The 19,782-nt window shown below is 33.6% G+C and overlaps 1 protein-coding gene across 2 annotated transcripts in view; it reads right to left on the bottom strand.

The window, feature by feature from the left end:
* The window catches only part of USP34 (ubiquitin specific peptidase 34), a 205,895-nt gene that overhangs the window by 22,420 nt on the left and 163,693 nt on the right, over positions 1-19,782 (bottom strand). For both annotated transcript variants that reach the window (XM_019717509.3, XM_019717506.3), the window contains 15 exons: positions 17,379-17,443; positions 17,212-17,287; positions 17,076-17,123; positions 16,894-16,959; positions 14,922-15,002; positions 13,292-13,377; positions 12,740-12,908; positions 12,561-12,635; positions 11,245-11,396; positions 7,716-7,764; positions 7,532-7,636; positions 7,408-7,452; positions 5,942-6,046; positions 4,723-4,870; positions 940-1,574 (listed from right to left, as the gene is read on the bottom strand). In XM_019717509.3, the coding sequence (XP_019573068.3) occupies positions 940-1,574; positions 4,723-4,870; positions 5,942-6,046; positions 7,408-7,452; positions 7,532-7,636; positions 7,716-7,764; positions 11,245-11,396; positions 12,561-12,635; positions 12,740-12,908; positions 13,292-13,377; positions 14,922-15,002; positions 16,894-16,959; positions 17,076-17,123; positions 17,212-17,287; positions 17,379-17,443 (1,905 nt within the window). The remainder of the gene's footprint in view (positions 1-939; positions 1,575-4,722; positions 4,871-5,941; positions 6,047-7,407; positions 7,453-7,531; positions 7,637-7,715; positions 7,765-11,244; positions 11,397-12,560; positions 12,636-12,739; positions 12,909-13,291; positions 13,378-14,921; positions 15,003-16,893; positions 16,960-17,075; positions 17,124-17,211; positions 17,288-17,378; positions 17,444-19,782) is intronic.

Here is a 19,782-nt window from a genome sequence, read left to right as displayed (position 1 = left end):
TTCTAACTTTCTTCACTGGAAATTAGGTTATATTCTTTCAGGGAGAAATTCTAAACAATTCACTACATTATGTCTAAAGGACAGTAAGGTCATTTTTTTCACAGGAAAAATAATACCAATACTTAAAATACCCTTATTGAACTCCTAAGTACATGTTGAATGTGTTCAAAAAGTTCCCACTCTTCCAACTCCCACCATCTATTTAGCAACAATTTCTCATACTAGCAGTTTGTGGCCTCTGGGTTGACAGTAGCTTTAAAAAGAATTCTGTATTCCCCTTCCACATCCCCCTTCCCAGATTTATAACTTCTTGGTATAATCTTCTATTTACAACAGAGAGTAAGGGATGACAGTGAAAAGAAATATCCAGGAATGACAGCCTTACATGGGGCGGGGGGGGATTTTTAATATGAAACCTACAAATAGTCTGCAGAAAAAAAGGATCTGATTTATACTGCATGTATTTGTATTCTGATAGACTCCTTAACCATTTCTTTCACTTAAATGTAGTGTAAGAAAAAAATACTTGGGAATACTACAGCAAAGATAAAATATTGTCTAGCTCATAGCTTAGCATAACATATAGATCTTGATAACAAATACCTAAATAGTAAATACTTCCCTAAAACTTTACCACAAAGCTGACTTTTTTCATTAGGTACGTATGAAAGACACATTTACAAAACCACAAATTAAAATTGTTAAGTTCCATTAAAGAGAAAATTTAAACATCAACCTAAGAAAAACTATACATAAACTTACAAATTTTATAACCATACAGCATTTTACACGTTTTAAAGAAAACAAATGCATGTTAAGTTTTTAAGAAAGAATGGTTAGACAATACTCTCATCTTTGTCACCACTTTCCCCAAGTGGAAAAACAGGTGTTTCCAATCAATTTGAGGATAAAGATGTAACAGTTATCAATTTTACTCACTCCAGGATATTGGCTGGCATGTGGTGTAAGATTCTTAAAGGCCCACTGGATGTTCTGGTGAGAAGCCAGCTGTCGTGTGAATGCAGGAGACTGCTCACAGCAGAGCCTCAGAATGCCGTAGTAGGCAGGTAGCATCCCACGGTTAAAAAGCACCACATCCTGATCATCATGGTCAGCAAGGATGTAATTGAAGGCAATGTTCTTGGTTACCACTGGGTTCTGAACAATAAGGCGGATATTCTCTGGACAGTCAGCACACACATTGTACCAAAATGAAAGCAAAGCCTGTTTATTGTGATTTGTAGCTATTGCTGGCTCAGAAAGTTTAGGCTGGAAAAGGTTCCACAAATCCATGAAATATGTGGAAAACATCAGCTTCTCAGTTTTGGAAATTAAACAATAAGTCATAAAGCTAAAATAGGGCACTAGCTTTGTAGTGCCATGAACAGCAGCATCAACATAAAGTTTGGCTCTTGAGAGCAAACCAAGGAGCACGTTGTAGACCTGATGCAGGACTACTGTTGTGTCTGGACTGAGTGGAAGGTCACGGGTTGGGATGTGCAAAGACCTTGTTGACCGGAACATCTGGCGGAATGAATTGCTTGGTATAAGGGACACCAGAAGATAAGCTGCAGCTATAAAATGTAAAACAAAACTGTCAGATAGATCCTTACAAGATATAAAATAGATTGAAGAGCAGTCATTAAACACAAAGCTACTCTTCCCTTTAAAAATTAAAATGAATAAAAATTAAGGGACATGAACATCTCTTTTAATATCTTTCTGATCTACCATTGGCCCCATAGAAAGATACCAAGGAATGATGAAAACAGACATTTTTCTATTCTGTGGAGACAACAATCACATTAGCAGAAACAGGTTTCACCTCTTTTTTCAGCTTTCCCAAGATGCAGCATTTTCCCACTTATTTTATCATTTCATTCTTCTCTGGAAACATGGTTTAACAGAAGAACACAGCATTTGAAGCCAGAAAACCAACATAAGGCTGTCTGACATGGTCAAATCATTTAATGTTTTGGGGTCTTAGTTTTCTTTCTTCTTCTTTACAAAATAATCATAAGTTATTTTGTAACAATTTACAGATAATGGTAAAATGCATTATGTTATAAAGATAGAATGAGATCTTCTATCTAAAAGTCCTTTTTAATATATAAAATTATATATATGCCAATTATAGAATATTAACTTTGGAAAATCTTTAAGTCTTCTAGGCTAACCTTGCATACAAAGAAAGAATCCCTCCTTAAACATATCTGAAAAATGTTACTAAACCTATGCTATAATTCTATTCTTAGAATTAATGACTCATTAGTTGAGTCCATCTGTAAAAGCAGCTACTATGAGCAAGGCATTGAGCTAAGTACTTTACAAACATTATCTCATTTAATCCTCATAATCATCCTGGAGGTAGGTGATATCATATCAGAATATTCGAATCTTGGAGAAGCAAAGACCAAGATCACATAAATAAGGTCAGATAAAGAGGTGGAGCCCAGATGATGATGACAATGACCAGGATAATGGTAAAACAGTAACAATCACAACAAGAATTGCTAACATTTATCGAACATTTATTATCCCCACTTTCACTCAGACTTAAAACAGTAAAACCACCCCTTATTACACAGCTAGTGGCACAACTGGAATTCAAACCCAGATCGTCAAGACTATGAGCTAATGCTCATAATAACATTCACTACAGAACTTCCTCAAGGCCTATAATTCCTTAGTTTAACTTTTTTCACTATCACTACTAATTCTCCCACTATTCTACCTATAATCTGGTAATTTCCATTGTACTTCCAAGGCAAATTAAGTCAGTGTTTCTAAAATTAATCTATTTTACAGATTTCAAATTAAACTTTATTTCTGCACAATACTTCATTTCTACATATTTTTTCACCTATATATTGTTCTAATAGTCTATTTTCAGTTAAGCTCAATTTAATGTTTCAAATATAAAAAGTTGGCATGTAGGTATCATCCTGATCAGTTTTTGTGTAAAACTGCAATTAATAAAAATCATTCGTTATTAAAAATAAACTATTCAGTTGAATTCAGAACAAAATCTACTTCCATTTCTATATGGCAACTGCTAACTATTTTAAGACACCAATTATGTCTCAAGTTTTTTTCTTTATCTAGTCATTCCTTAAAATTATTTTGTAGTATTTAAAAGTATTTGTCTTTAGTTTTTCTTCTATACATGTTACTCTAATTCTTATTCTAAGTTATATTAATTCTATTTAAGTATTTGCGCCTTTTTTTCCAAGTTACATGGTATCAAAAACACTTTTTGATATTACTATAGTCTTCGCTATTATAATCTTAAAACGATGTATTATAACAATTTATTTCCTAACTGAATATCCAGCTTTTAGTTTTTCACAACTATAAGTAATGCTGTTGGATACCCATATTTTGGATGACTTCCTTATACTGGAATCCCTGAAATAGTACTACTGAGCTAAAACAGGCAGAAACTGGCAAGGATCTTGGTACATATTACTAAATTGCCTTTAGTAATATTGCCTTTCATAATGGTAACATTAACTTACAATGTCACTGCAATGTATGAGAATGCCATTTCCTGAGCACTGTCATGAATATGAGGTATTAACAACTAGCTACAAAACTCTTTTTTGGTTCAGGTTTTTAAATTCTTTTATGTTCAGAAGTCAGGACCGGAATGCCAACCAGCAAAGTTAGAGTGCCCTTTGCATCACATCGTATCAAGGGTACATGCACCAACATGACTTTTCAGGTATGATGTTAACCTTAACCACCTGGCAGAGTTAATGTTTGTCAAGATTCTTCAGTTAAAGTTATTTCCCCCAACCCCCCACACTCTACTCTTTGAAAGTAAGTCACTAAGCTCACACAAAAGGTGTGGGGAACTACATTCTACCTCCCTAGGGAGACAATGTACATCAATTTTTTGACCTTCTTCTGTACGGGAGAGTCTTCTCCATTTATTTATTCAATCATTTATTTATATTAGTATGGACTTGTGAATTATTTATATTATACTTTGGGTTGCAATCTAGTGCTATGTTATTTATTTTTTTACTCAAACTGTTCCAGCTTTGGACATTGGGAGCTCTTTCAGATTGGGTCTATGCCCCTTTGACATACCTGATAGCATTTTGGTTTTTGAGTACTTTTACTTTCTGGTTTTACAAGATGCTCCAGGCTCATCTTGTATATTAGCTGCCCCAAACCTAGAATCAGCCATTTCTCCAAGGAGCTGTGATTCTTTTTACTGGAGAATGGTGTTTAGAAAGACATCTGGGTATATTTGATGTCACTGATTCTATGCCCTCTCAGTAGACAGCTACCAAATACGATTTTGATGATTAAATTTTGATGATTAAAGAAACTAAAAGTATTAACTACTTAATTTTTATTTCTTTGAATACTATCAAAAGAGAACATATTCTATGTTTACAAGCCATTTTCTATTCTGTGAAATATCTGTATTTTGTATTTGTCCATTTGTCTTCCAAGATCTTTGTTTATTCTCTTCCGGCCTATATAATAAAGATGTTTATCATTTAATTCCCATAATTTCAGTAAATATTTTCCCTCAGCTTGTTTTACTGCTATAGGTTTCCAAATATTAATACAACTTTGGCCTTTAAGACCAGTATCTCTAAGAGCCTTTGCATTATACAATCGTGGGCATATTGTTGTCACTGTAAGAACAAAACAAAAAACAAAACCTGGAACAACAACAAATAGTTTGTTGAGTATTTGACTTACAAGTCCTGACTCTAGGATAATTGTGAGCCAAAAGAAACCGCTCGACCCAGTTTTCCATATTCTGTAGGACCCAGCTGTGTGCCAGTTTATTTCGTGGTGTCTGCACTGCCAACCAATCCAGACACTGAGAAGGATTGTATTCAATTACCTACAAATAAAACGATAAGAACAGAATATAAAGCCAACTGAATGAGCAGTTACTTTTTTACTTACTTTTGGTATATACCATTAAACACTTAAAGCCAAAATAGTTTTTGGAAAACCAGAACCTAACAAAGTTTCAACTGTGTTTTTTCCCATTTTTAAAAGACTTACTTTTTTCCCTAATCAACAGGAAATGTTCAGGATAATTTGTCATTAATTTACAAAATAAAATAAAAATAACTAAGGACCCTAACGTAAGACCAATAAGAGAAGCCAATGACTTTTAGGTCTTGTTAAGTTTGTAAATTTATTCATAAGTGCTTTTAATTCTCTCTTGTTTCTCATCTTTATGTTTCTTATTGTTTGTTCAATCTGTTACTACATAAATGAGAATGAAAACTAGCTCACCACATTGCTGGGAGATTGTTTTTTGTCATGGGAAAATAGAATTTCAGGAATCTAGAGTAAGGCTTCGAAAACTATGGCTTGCAGGTCAAATTCTGTGATTTGCCTGATTTTGCGAAGTTTTTATTGGAATACAACCATATCCACTCATTTATGTATTGTCCATGGCTGGTTTTATGCTACAACAGCACCTGAGTGGTTCCAACTGCGACAATATAACCCACAAAGCCTAAAATATTTACTATCTGGCTGGTTAAAGTTTGCTACCGCTGGTCTGGAAAGCAGGCTTTTCCAACACTCACTAAGGAAAACTTTTGTGACTTCAGTAGTAACTCTGGAAGAAAGGAAGTGGTTGGTACTTCCTCTACCATTTTGTCAAATGGGCTTCCATAACTTTATCTTTTTTTGAGGTTAGGGGAGTCAGAACCTCAGATTAGCTGAAGGCTATTTGTGACTCTAGGAGAAAAGTCTTAAACATCTGGGAGACTAGCTAAGAACACTTTTTACCCTCAGACCTTCTGACTAAAGTGTCCCTTCTTTCCTGTAACTTACTAAATCTATTTTGGGTTACCTAAGTTGGAAGAAACTGGCACTTAAAATGGTAGTGATTGTATTAGACAAATAAAATCCTCAGAAAAATAAATACTGAAACATATGCTGCAAGACTTACCTCCCATATCCTCTGCAGAATGTAAGATGCAAAGGGAGGCATTCCTGGAGGTCCACCAGCAAACTCCATTAGCATAGTCAACAATTTAAAGAAAGGATTGGCTGCCTGTAAAAGACATGCAAGACTTTGCATTTAGATCTATTGAACCCATCTCTTTCAGCAGAAAAGAAACACATGTAACTTTTGTTATATATCACATTTAAATCTGCTATATTAGGTTTACAGCGCTCAGTACTCCCGCATATGAACTTGAACTATAATAAAGCAGCAGGATCAGATAGGAATACAAAGTCAACTGCATGGAAACCACATGTAACAGAAGACATGTATTTCTCTGGATGTCATGTCAATTTGGGGAAAAAGAAAAAAATCAAAACTGTTGTTTATGAAACAACCATGTTTATAGAAAATTTTAGATTAAAAGTTTCCTGTAGACACCTTTGATCTCGAAGATATAATTTGTATTAATATGTATATATTTTTTCCAAGTCAAGTTGTTGTGCTTTTTAATCTTAGTCGTGGAGGGTGCCATTCAGTTTCAAGTTGTTGTCCTTTCAGTCTTAGTTGTGGAGGGCACAGCTCAGCTCCAGGTCCAGTTGCCGTTGCTAGTTGCAGGGGGCGCAGCCCACCATCCGTTGCAGGAGTCCAACCGGCAACCTTGTGGTTGAGAGGACACACTCCAACCAACTGAGCCATCTGGGAGCTCAGCAGCAGCTCAGCTCAAGGTGCCTTGTTCAATCTTAGTTGCAGGGGGCGTTGCCAACCATCCCTTGCGGGAGTCGAGGAATTGAACTGGCAACCTTGTGGTTGAGAGCCTGCGCTCCAATGAACAACTGAGCCATCCTGGAGGTAGCTCAGCTCAAGGTGCCATGTTCAATCTTAGTTGCAGGGGGCGGAGCCCACCATTCCTTGCGGGACTCAAGGAGTTGAACCGGCAACCTTGTGGTTGAGAGCCCACTGGCCCACGTGGGAATCGAACCGGCAGCCTTCGGAGTTAGGAGCATGGAGCTCTAACTGCCTGAGCCACCGAGCCGGCCCTGTATTAATGTTTGACATGCATTATCAAAGTAGCTGTAAATTTCCATTTTACAAAAATATTTTTGTACACTATTGTGTTCCATTTTCGTATACTTCCCGTCTATGCAGTGTTTTGGTTAGTATACTTTTTCTTGGGCACAATTATGATATAAACTTAAAACGAAACAACTTCAAAGCTTAGTATCTAGGTTTCACTGACATGCTGAACTTACACGTAAATTTATATTTTATTGAGAAAATTACATTTGTGATAAAACATGAAGAGCTAACTCAGTTTATTCAAACTACATACTTAAAAACAGGCTATCATGTTACAGGAGCACCACAATAACATTTTTTTCGAGGACAATTACAAAGCTTCATTTGAAGGCACTGTCATCAATACTGCTGGTAGTTCTAAAAACATGAATTAATAAACGTCTACATACCTCAGGAGTCAATTTTGCTATTGATGTGAAAAGCATGGATACGATCTAAAACAGAAAGGAGAATTTCAGAATATTTTTTTCAAAATTAACGAAAAAATTTTTAAGACTGTTTCTCAGCACTTACATGTTCTGCAAGTCGATTATTGTATCGACATAGGCTGAAAATCAGATTACAAGTTTGTCTTATATTGATGCCATCACGAATATGTTGAAACAAGAAGGGAAATCCCTGTTAAAAGCAAAAGTTGCTTATTTAAGAACTGTCATTTTTGTGATTATCAAATTATCTAATTCAGAGAAGGTATTACCTTTCCTCCTGTCAATGCTGCCATGTCAGTCTGAGATAATGTCAAATGCCTGAAAGAGAACATTAGTGGAAGTAAGTTTTTCTTCCCTCTGTACTACTTTATAGCTATTTGTATCATGATAGACTCATCAAAATTGTCCATTCAATTACCGCTATACCAAGTCATCATCATAAAATAAACTTTGAACTTTCTGCTAGTTAGACTTGCTTGCTAAACATATTTTTGACAATCTCCCAAGATTCCAGGATTGGCATATGGAAGCTCAAGTCTACTTTAGTTCCATCTAATTAATTCAATATTTTGTTCTAACACTAGGATAGTTTTAATTTGGAAAGCTTTTTTGACATGCGAACCTTAAATGCAAAATGAAATTAACAAGAAATACTTGAAGAGTTTCGCTTCCCAGTTTAAAATCACTGTACATTTCTTTTCAAACTCATTACAGAAAATTTTAGTACAAAAATAGAAAGAATAGTGTAAGTATCCCATCATTCAGCTTCAAATTACCAATTTGTGGCCAGTCTTGTTTCTGTTGTACTTCCTACTCACTCAATATGGACTATTCTGAAGCAATTGCAGATATTTTATCATTTAATCCATAAATCTCTAACATATTTCAAAAACATAACTACACTACCATTATTCACATCTAAAATATATCAACCATTCCTTACTATCATACAAATCCAGTGTACAATTTCCTCAAGTTTCTAAAGCAATTTTTTTACTTAATTTGTTTAAATCAGGATTCAAATAAAGTCCTCTGTTGCAATTGGCTGAAATGTCTTTTAAAGCTCTTTTAGACTACTGGTTTCCCATCCGATTTTGTTTTCATCTTGCAACTTATCTGTTGAAGAAAGCAGGTGGTTTGTCCTATAGAATTTCCGTTTCCATTTTGCTGATTGTACCCTTGCAGTGCTGTTTTAACATGTTCCTCTGTCCCCGTATTTCCTACAAACTGGTATTTAGGTCTAAAGACTTGATCAAATCCAAGTTTGACTTTTTAATCAAGAATACTTTATAGGTGGTGGTAAGGATTTCATTAGGAGGCACACAATGAAAACTTGTCTTTTTTTGTAACGTTTTCAGCCAATGATGATCATTTCCTAGATACATTATTTCATTTGGGGGTGCAAAATATTGATATTCTAATTCAAGATTACTTGCTCGTTTATCAGCTCAAATACCCTTCATGACGAACTTCCTCTCACTTACCATTTGGTTGCCACGTGGTATAACTCTTGCAGATAAAGATAAATGCTTAACATTGTTCCTCTATTAATAGGTTTCCAAAATTATGACTTGGTTATCTAATATACTCCAAAGATTGTCAATAAGTTTTTAAAACTTGTTTTTAGGTATCATTATGAACTCATGGATTTAATCATCAGTCATGTGTTTTAGTCCATTTATAGCTATTACCATTATTATTGATGCTCAGGTTGCCCAATCTGTGACCAGTAGAAACTTCAAGTTGGCTCCTGAGGTCTTTTAACATGACCTCAGTAGGCTCTGATAGCCTCTGCTTTACAGAATGACAAAACATTCCCAACTTCCCATTCATTTCTTGACCTGGAATTGGCCATATTTCCAAGGACCCTTGATTTTTTTCAGTGGGAAATGGTATCTAGAGACTATAACCTAGATGCCAGAGGTACTCATTGATTCTGAGTTGGACAGGATTTCTAGGCCTTTTCAGAAAAAGAAAGTCATGTAATATATTTTTGTTTGCTCAAGATAAAAATACAACATGAATTCTACTGATATTTCCAAATTCAGTTTTAAAGACACTATATAAAAACCCTGCTATCTTATATTTGTCTTTTTTTCTTTTGCTGAAAATCTTGGTTTCTAATAACATTATCTTATTTGTTTTATTCTATAATATAAAGAGTTTCAGGATAATAATTCCAATTATACTACCACCAATAATTAAGGATGATTTTACAATTATTTTTGTCCTCCAGGTACATCCTACTAGCAATTTACAGTTAAATTAATGTGCTCGAAAGTTACTTTAACTCCTCTCTAGTGGCTATGCCATCAGCTCAACATAAATAGGTTCATTTATTTCAGTCTTCTTTTGATTTTTATGGATTGCAATTTATTAATTTATTTATACTTATATGAAACATTTCCATGATGCCAAAGTTAAATCTAAAACAGAAAATAATGTATATTCTAAGAAGTCAAGCTTTCATTCCTTTCCCCTCCAGTCCGTTTTCCCCTCCCCCAACCACAGGAAATTTTTTGTTTTTGATTTAGTCTTCAATTTTAAGAAATACAGTCAATGCTTGTTATTTGTAGTACTTGTGTTCTATAAAGTGCTGCAAACACCAAATAAGTGAATAATTCAATTACTGTTTGTGAAATACAGGGTTAATTTCCTGTGAGCCTCTAATCACAACATTTTTGTCAACCAATCGGTATTGATGTTACCTTGTTTTATGTGTTTCTGTTTAACGGTATCTTATTTAATGCATATTGGTTCAACAGCATTGAACTCACAGCAAACAGCACTATACAGCTCATAGCTGAATGAAGCTAATTTAACATGTGACTTTTCTCCCTAAGGCACACCATGGCTTTCTTGAGCTTTGGAGCACTAGACAGCACTTAACACTACGCTCGGTGGCCATTTTAAACAGCCAAATCACCACCAAAAGGCATAAATGTGAAAATTGTAGCATATACCTCAAAAAGGACATTTGTTTACAATATGAGAACTGAAACCGGAAGGCAGAGTGTCACTGTGTTTGACCTCAGATGGGGAAGTATATAATATGCAACTCCATTTTTTTTGTGACACTGCACATGTACATTCTGCAGTCCATGAATCACTATAAAACCTCCTTAAGTACTGATTTTGGGATTACAAATAAATTTTAGCAAGTAGGCAAATTCACAAATAGGAGATCAATGAATAATGCAGACAGAGGGACACACACACGCTCTCACACTCTCTCTTGTTCTCATAGCCTCCCCTTTCTTAAAAAGTAGCATACTATATACACTTTTCCCTACCTTGCTTTTTTTCACTTAGTAATATATTTATATTAAAGATTTCTCCAAGGTAGTACAGATATATTCCATACTACCTTTTTGCGGCTATAGAGTACTCTATTGAGTGGATGCCCTGTGTTTCAACTAGTCCACTCTTGGTGGACATTTCCAGTCTTCTGCTATTACAAACACTGCTTCAATAAATAGCACTGCGCATACATCTTTCTATATATTGGGGACAGATTCTTAGAAATGAAGTTGCTAAGTTAAAGGATGAATGCACATATAATTTTGCTAGATATTTTACTGTATAATTTCTCCAATGTATATTTCTAACATGACTCAGGCAAAGTTAAGAGTTTGGTACAAAAAACTGAAATACTTATGCTACAAGGGTTGATGAATAGTGGTGTTATTATATAAAAAGAATTAAATAACAAAAGCTACTGAGTTAACAGTGAAACAATTATGTAAAAAGAATAAAAGCAAACATGCTTTAAGCATTTTGAATGTTGAAACATTTCACCTTTCTGAGCGAGACTGTTCAACCAAAAGAGCAACTAAAGCTATCATTTTTTCAAGGGCAGCTGGCCTGTATTTTTCCTCTGCCAGAGAGAGGATATCTTCTTCCTCCTCCTCTTCTTCCCCTTCTTCCTCTGACAACACTTCAACTTGAGGCTACAGAAGAATAAAATCCAATTTTAATGCAATATTAGTTTTAACAATATCTTGAGAGCACATACCATGATTGTTTTATATAACTATCCAGGGTAGATGGTGGCAGCAGTATGTATCATGAAAAACAACCACTCAAAAGCTTAACCCTAACTTTAAAAGTCTAAACCACATTCAAGATAATTTTAGACCTAATAGGCGGAACTGTAAAGAGCAATGATTCTCAACACTGGGACTATTTACTATACCTAAAGGGATAAATCCTTTAATAATTTTCGTATAGGCAAGTTTCTTCTTGGAAAATAAATCAGGATCAAAATATATCTGAGTATGATAAAACAGTGTTTTCTATTTAGTAAAACTGCCAGTTACACAAATTAAGGAATCCTCATTTGCAGTTTTCAGATAATCCAAATAGTAGGTATTTCAAAGAGATATTCACTTGGGCTTTGAAATGCAAGAGACTAAAAAGATTTTATGATCTAACAAAAGCAAAAGAAAAGCGATCTAAACAAGCAGCCACATAGGCTAGAATTAAATAGTAACCATTCATATTCTGAGAAGCATTACAACATAGTGGTTAATAGGTTAGGTCAGGAGTCCGACCAAGGATGAAAGCCCAACTCACTGTGATCTAAAACAAGTTAACGTCTTTGTGCCTCAAGTTCCTCATCTATAAAATGGAGATAACAAACGTATTTACCTCTTAGGTTTGCAAAAAGGATTAAATAAGATAGGGCAAATAGAGCATTTAATCCAATGTGGTCATTACAGACAACACAAAATTCATGTAATATTTTAATATATGAATAGACCAGCTACTTAAATTTTTGGAAGAGTCTGACAAACTTAATAGACAAGGGCTTAAAAAAATATGGCCAACAAAAATGGTCACCAAAACAATATGCTAATGATAGAATACCAAAGTAAGTGGTCATCGTTTTGCCTAAATTTGCTTTGTTTCAGGGCGTTACCAGTGAAATTTATTATTGGACTGTTTCTGCTCTTGCTATATCCATTAAAAATATCAACCAAACATAGACCCTTAAAATTATTTAATATCAGGGCCAGAGAGGACTTTACAGAGCTCAGATAGCAAATGATTTTCCATAACACACTTACAAACATGGCCTTTAAATTCCTGACATGAGACAGAATTGTACTTACATTTTCAGGCCCTTTGGTTCCCATGTAAAAATGTACCATTGTAGATATGGCTTGCAATGAAAGCAAAAACTGGCTCTAAAAATAAAAATATTGATTTAAAAATATAATATAAAAACAATTAAGTTTTAAATACTGAAAATAGGTACATAATCCCAGAAGTAAACAAGATATAGCCTCACCTCTTCTTCACCCATTTTGGCAAATTCGTAAAGGAAGGCAAAATACTCTGTAAGATGTTTACTGTGAGGTTTTACACCATGTTCCATAATTAATAACAGAGTTCTCACAAATCGAGTGACACATGAACGACCACCAATATCTTCTACTGAGGCATCCATGTCATCGGACCTGAAAATATAATTTAATATATTTAGAGAAAGTATGAAGTCTGGAGACAGAAATTCTGGGAGGAGAAATATTTTTTAAAACCTGAATTTATCTCTTTCATCTTTGTAATAATAAATATCAATTACAATAATATAAGTAGTCAGATTCCAATTATTATGTCTGGCTAAATCAATCTAAACAAAAAAGATGAAGTCACAGTTATTTGTAGAGGATTTTTGAAGCTATACTTAAAAATGAAACAAAAAGTTTTCCTTCGTGATTTGTATTAATAAGATTATTTTTAAATAGAAGCACCTAAGTATTTCAGTGTGGATATTTAAAAATACTTTGTAAGCAGATCATCAAAAAGTTTAAATATAAAATGTTCAAAAGGCACTTCTTACCCATCTTCCATTCCTGGTTGTAGATAGAGATGAGCGTGGACAGGTCTAAGTCTCTGAATCACGTGGATACACAAACGCTGAAACATCTATAAATGAAAAGATGTAACAACCCAAGGGCCAACTCACATCAGATACCAAAGATATTGAAAAATTAACAAGATTCAAAATTCTCTGCCATCCATTTACATTTTGCCCAGATTATATTTTGACATTCTCAAGTTTTCCTGAAGTCTCAACTACAGACTGAAGATGTAAGGTGAAGTTCGCTTGAAAAACAGTATTCGGTTTTATAATAAGGGAAAAAACAACAAACAGTAAGTTTCAGTAATAGAGATTACCAACAACAAAGCTTCACAAAACCCTCTTAACTAGAGGAGAGCCTCTAAATAAGATATAGAAATGCCCAATAAGCACATAAAAGTTGTTTGATATCATTAATTATTAGGGAAATGAAAACCATAACCACCATGAGATACTACTTCTTCATACCCATTAGGATGGCAAAAATAAAAAAGACAGTATAACAAACGTTGAAGAAGATGTAGGAAAACCAGAACCTTCATAGATTGCTAGTGGGAATATAAACTGGTACAGAAACCATAAAAAACAGTTTGGTAGTTCCTAAAAAATTTAAACATAAAGTGACCATATGACCTACGAATTCCACTCCTAGGTATGTATCAAAAAACATTTGAAGACATATGTCTACACAAATATTTGTACATAAATGTTCATCATTTGCTGAATGTATAAACAAAATTTGGAATATCCATTCAATGGAAAATGATTTGGGGGAAAAAAGGAAATGAAGTACAAATACACGACACAACATTGATAAATCTTGAAAACACTGTTAGGACAAAGAAACCAGTCACAAAAGACCACATACTGCATGATTCCATTTATATGAAATGGTCAGAACAGGCAAATCCGTAGAAACAGAAGTAGATTAATAGTTGCCAGGGGTTGGAGAGAAGACAGAATAAAATGAGAAGTGACTGCTAACAGGTATGGGGCTTCTTTCTGGGGTGTTATAAAATTGGATAGATGATGGTTGCACAAATTTGAGAATATACTAAAAAACCACTAAATTTTATACTTTGAAAGGTTTTGGTGAATTTTATGATATAAGAATTCTATCTCAGTAAGAACTGGAAAGTGGCATATTTCAGATCAAATTTTTGGTTTTGTGTCATTAATGAAAACAAACTAATATTTACATTTTCCTTGTCTAAATTTTCCAATTAGGAAAACAAATATTCATGTGACAATTCAGAACCTATATATATACTATTCACTTAACTTTCAAGGCCATTTCAGAACCCTAGCATGGTTAGAATATCTAAGGATCCGAAAAAGAATCAGTACAACTTATAAAGCAATCGTAACAGAATCTAAGAGAATAGGTTTGTAAGTATCTTCCTACAACCAGGAAATCTGAAGGATTTAAATCACTTGATTGGAATGATAGTTGATTTGCTAAAAGAGATTCCTGAAAACAATAGTAAAATGACTTTTATAAGAGGTCGATCTTTTCAAGCTACTTTAAAAGCTGGGTTAAGACATATTCACAGGCAAATTTAGAATAATTAATTTGAAAGCCACTTTTTCAAATAAGTTTTTTTCTCACCTGTCTCACAATTTGGTTAGGGCACTTAATTAGTATCTGCATTGGCCACCAGTCATCATCAGCCATGCGGTCCAAAAACCACTGTAAAAAAAATAGTGCAATTTTAACATGCAACCAGTACTTGTTAAATGAGATAAAAATTACATAAAGATTTAACTTCTAGTCAATGTTCCAATTATTGTAAGTTCTTACCAAAGGAGATTCCTCAATTTTTAGAAAGTCCAAAATCTAAAATGCCTCAAGTCATAACCAGGATCGTCTTATTACAGATTTCCATGGATGCCATTTAAACCACAGATACCATTTACACTTGATGGCAACCTACAGTACTTATTACAATAAAATGGAATACTCTTTTCCTTTTAGTCCTCATACATGTCATACTAGAGCATCTTTTGTTCTCATTAATAATATGATCTGAGTATGATTTATTTTATGTTTAAAAACAAGTTATGCTCTCTCAATAACCAAACACATGCTTCTTTATCTAAGATAAGAACAATTTCCCATTGATTTGAAGATTATCTGTTAATTACATATTTAACTCCACTATTAAATTGTACTGCCTAGTTATGCTTACACACAATTACTAACAAGTGAAGAGAATTTTAACTCCTTGATCGAGTTGCAGAGGCAAATCATGAGTGAAAAAACTAAAATAGAAAATTTATAAAGAAACAAAAACACAACAAAACAAATTATGACCTAATACACCCTTTGGATCTATGAAACAGCTTTTAAAAAATCATGACATGGGAAGGGAATAGAAAAACAACGTTAAATAACATGAGGAGGATGCAATCAGCCAACACCAGCATGTGGAAAATCCTGCAGAACAAATGATGAAGTGGAAAAGAGAGAGAGAAAAAAAAAAAAAGTGTTATAGATGAAGGGAGGTTTAAGAGATAAGCACAAAATGTGGGCCTTGTTTGAATACTAATTTAAATACACCATCAAAAGAACATTTTTTTTAGACAATTAGAGAAAACTGAATAGCTATTGGATGTTAAGGAATTGCTCCTAATTTTACTAGGAGTGAATGGAATCATGTTTTATCTATTTTTTAAATCCTCATCTATTAGAGATACCTACTGAGCATTTATGGATATGGATAGGTTTGCTTTAAGATACTTCAGCTCAAAAAGGCATGGGGGATAGGAATAAATGAAAACAAAAGAATGTTACTATTTGTTGAAATTGGGTGATAGGTACATGAGTGCATCATATCTTTCTACTTTTGTGCATGTTTTAAAATGTTCATTATAAGGTTTCGAAAAATTATGCCTTTGTATTTGAAATTTACAATAATCAAATTCTCCTATTTCACTGCTACAAGGCATGATTAGATGACCGTCTATAAAAAAAAAAAAAATCTTCCAATTGTGTTTATCTATTGCATACTATGCTGCTATCTCCCACCTCTGAAATTTATAAGACCTGAATTCCTAGGAAGATTAACACCACTTTGAGAGCTAATTAAAAATGATAAATGATACTAAGATGGCAATATGGTTAAGTGATCATTATCTGTGAGCAGATTATCCCTTAGGGATAGGTCTCTCATAATGAAACATGGGAGGAAATAAAATTAGACATAAACTAAACTAATATACTGGGATATATGCATTTTTTTCTCGGGGGAGAGGAGATATACATTTTTAAGTATTTTCTGATAACATTCAAAAGTGGTTAAGAAACATCTGGTAGTCTTTTGAAATTTCTATACTTTTTCCTTCAACTACATGGGTGGAACCCAAGGATTTTTAAATAACTTAAAAATCAATTACTCAATCGGGGAAACAGATTTGATACATAAATTATGACTTTGAGCTATCCAGTAATTTTAGGAACAATTTACACTGGGCTCCCTATAATTTATAATGGATAAAACAATTTTGCTGTAGCATCTAAGAAAACAAAACAAAAAGGTGCATCTTAAGCTATGCATTGTTTGTTGAATTATTCACCTCACCTCACAAGCTGCTTGACTATTATTAAACTGTTTGGTCAACAATTCAATCCACTGAAGCATTGTGGGCTAAAAAAAGAAAAAGAAAGAAGTCACTGAAGGCATAAGGACTTCTGAGCTAAAAATAATGAAAATCAAAAGATATCTGATAAATGACATAAAAATTCACAAAATAAAACACATACCTTTTCCTTTGAATGAATAAATGTCTCCAGGACAAAGGAAGTGCTTAACTGTAAGAAAAGATAAAATTAAGCAAACAGTATTTAATTATTTTAAAGTAGTCAATTTTGAAAACATTATCTAAGGGTTAGGTATTACCTTTGCTGTCATTAGGGACACAGCTTTGGGATCTGGTAAGGTACTGGGAATACAACTACACAACTGCCACATAAACCTAGAATTTAATAATAGTAAGTTAAATTTCTCACGAGATAAAATTTTAAATGTGTAACAAAAAAATCTATTACTGAATTTACCAAACTTACCCAAAATATGTGTGTTCAAAGATGTTTTTGTCTTGAAGAAACTGCATGTTATCATGCCAAATCCACTGAAGAAAAAAAATTTAACATTAGATATCAGAAAGCATGTGCTTCATAATTTTACCAATATTTTTATTAGACAAAAAGACTTGCTCTAAAAGAAACAAAACCCAAAATAAATGCATTTAAAATTCATGTTGATTTTTTTCTCAGGTATATGGAATATGAAAGTACTGTAAATTACTAAATCTGCTCTAATTTATCATTGCGTATCTAGCTGCCTCAAGTGATTATTTTAAAAAGTGGTTTTTAAAAAAGATTTTGAAAGAACTCTGAAATCGCATCTGTCTAAAGACCAAATATATAAATAAATAAAACTACATCATATTCCATTTTGATTAAGAACAGGTTATGAGAGGAATGTTTGTTTAAAAAGCAATAAAATATAGAACTTTAATTCAGGTTGGCAGACCTACATGAGAGGTGATTTCCTGGTTTACTCTATAAAAATCATGAAAAATGATTATTTCTGACATTAGCCCTGTAGAATTACTCTGCTGACTTTTTATGTTCCTTCTTTTTGTATACTCCAAACATGCTCTAAGTCATTGTCACTTAGCTCCATAAAATCATTTTTATCTGGAACAAATTTATGTTGTGATCATTGATATTACTGTGTTTATCCCTGTAAATATTTTCAACTACGTTTATTTGCCTCTCCCACCCCCAGCCCACTACTCTAGTCCAGAATCAGGTCTTATAACTTTGTATTAGCCTTATAACCTTCTATTCCACATTGTATTTGGAAAATCACAGACCTAGTCATTGCATGGCCTTGCTTCAGCGTTCTTTCTCCTCTAGCATTTTTAGGCATACAACTTCCTATAAAACTGTAGCCACAAGGAAGAGTTTTGACAGCATTCACCCATCCCAATTCAGAGCCTTTCCCAAGCTTCCTGCTTTTAGCCAGGGACTTGGCTCTAGACCCTGTGTCATAATTTTTGTCCTCTTTACCCTGCAAGAGCTGAACCGTTGACCACCATTAGATGCTTTCAACCTAAAGCCTGGTAAAGTCCCATGGTTTCCACCAGACTTAGTGCCTTTAACTGTTCCATGTCTGTTCTACAGAAATATTCATCTTGCTTTTTGATGGTTCTTTTTACCTTGTGTCAATACAATGTATGTGGAGCCAACTGGGTGTGTCTAAGTGTGAAATTATTATACTACATTGATCAGAAAGAACTTTTCTAAGTGTTTTCTATATACCCATCCAACTTCATCTTGAGCCACTCTTCCTTTTACTTATTAATCATCACAGCCACAGAGGTCACCTCTCAGCTCCTAAAACGTGCCAATAAGCTCTATCCTTCCTCAGGGGACTGTATATGATGTTCTCTTTACTTGAAGTACTCTTCACATGATTAACCTCTCACTAACTTTCAAGTCAAAGCTTAAGGTCACATTTCCTGTTCACCTTCCCCAGTACTCTGGATTCAACTACCCTTTCTGAGCACTTATGTGTTTTATCCTTATCAGTCACTCTAATTTATGTTTGTTTACTTTATAGTTAATATATTTTATGGTTCTGAAATTTTCTGTTTACCTTTTGAGAAAGTCTGCTAGTAGCTATATTTTAACTGTACAAATCTACAGGACTAAATTTTAGTTTATATCTAATATCTGTATTACTGTTAAGTAACACAGTATTATATTTTTACTTATTTTTTTAGTAAAATGTATATGCAGGCAAACTCATTTTAAATTAACAAGCTGAAACAATGACAGGAACAAATGGTTGGTTTAGGTCTGCAATCCAGAATATTCTAACGTAGTTCAGTTTGTTTTTCTTATTAGTACAACAAGCAAAGGTCTGGGATTCCCTTTAGTCAAAATGTAAATCAGTGTTTCTCAAAGAATGGTTCAGAGCTGTGGATGTCCCTGAGGCATTTTTAAGGTGTCTATAAGGTTAAAACAATTTTCTTAATAATACTATGATGTTACCAGACTTGTTTTTACTCTCACTCTATCCTAAGCATACAAAGGAGTTTTCCAGAATGCTAAATGATGAATGCAATCACAACAGACCAAATACAGAATCTGTTATGAGACTCAAGATACCGTCTATTAAATCAGATATTAAAGAGATTTGCAAAAAAGTAAAACAGGGCCATTTTTCTCACTGAATGGGGTTGTTATGAAAAATATTTTTTCATAAAAATTAGCTTGCCCTAATTCCATCATTTTTAATTTTTTTAAATGAATACAAATTTAAGAAATTTGTTTTAAATTCTAATATGGTAAACATTGATGTGACCACATTAAAACTAGTATTTTTTAAAAACTCTAAAGTTCTCAATAATTTTTAAGAATATAAAGAATTCTGTGAACCACCTGATGTAAATGAACA

This window comes from Rhinolophus sinicus, chromosome 2 (assembly GCF_057876585.1).
Source record: "Rhinolophus sinicus isolate RSI-liver-muscle chromosome 2, RSI-T2T, whole genome shotgun sequence".
Taxonomy (NCBI): Eukaryota; Metazoa; Chordata; class Mammalia; order Chiroptera; family Rhinolophidae; genus Rhinolophus; species Rhinolophus sinicus.
Note: the sequence above shows the minus strand (reverse complement) of the source record. Positions and strands in the feature narration are given on the sequence as shown.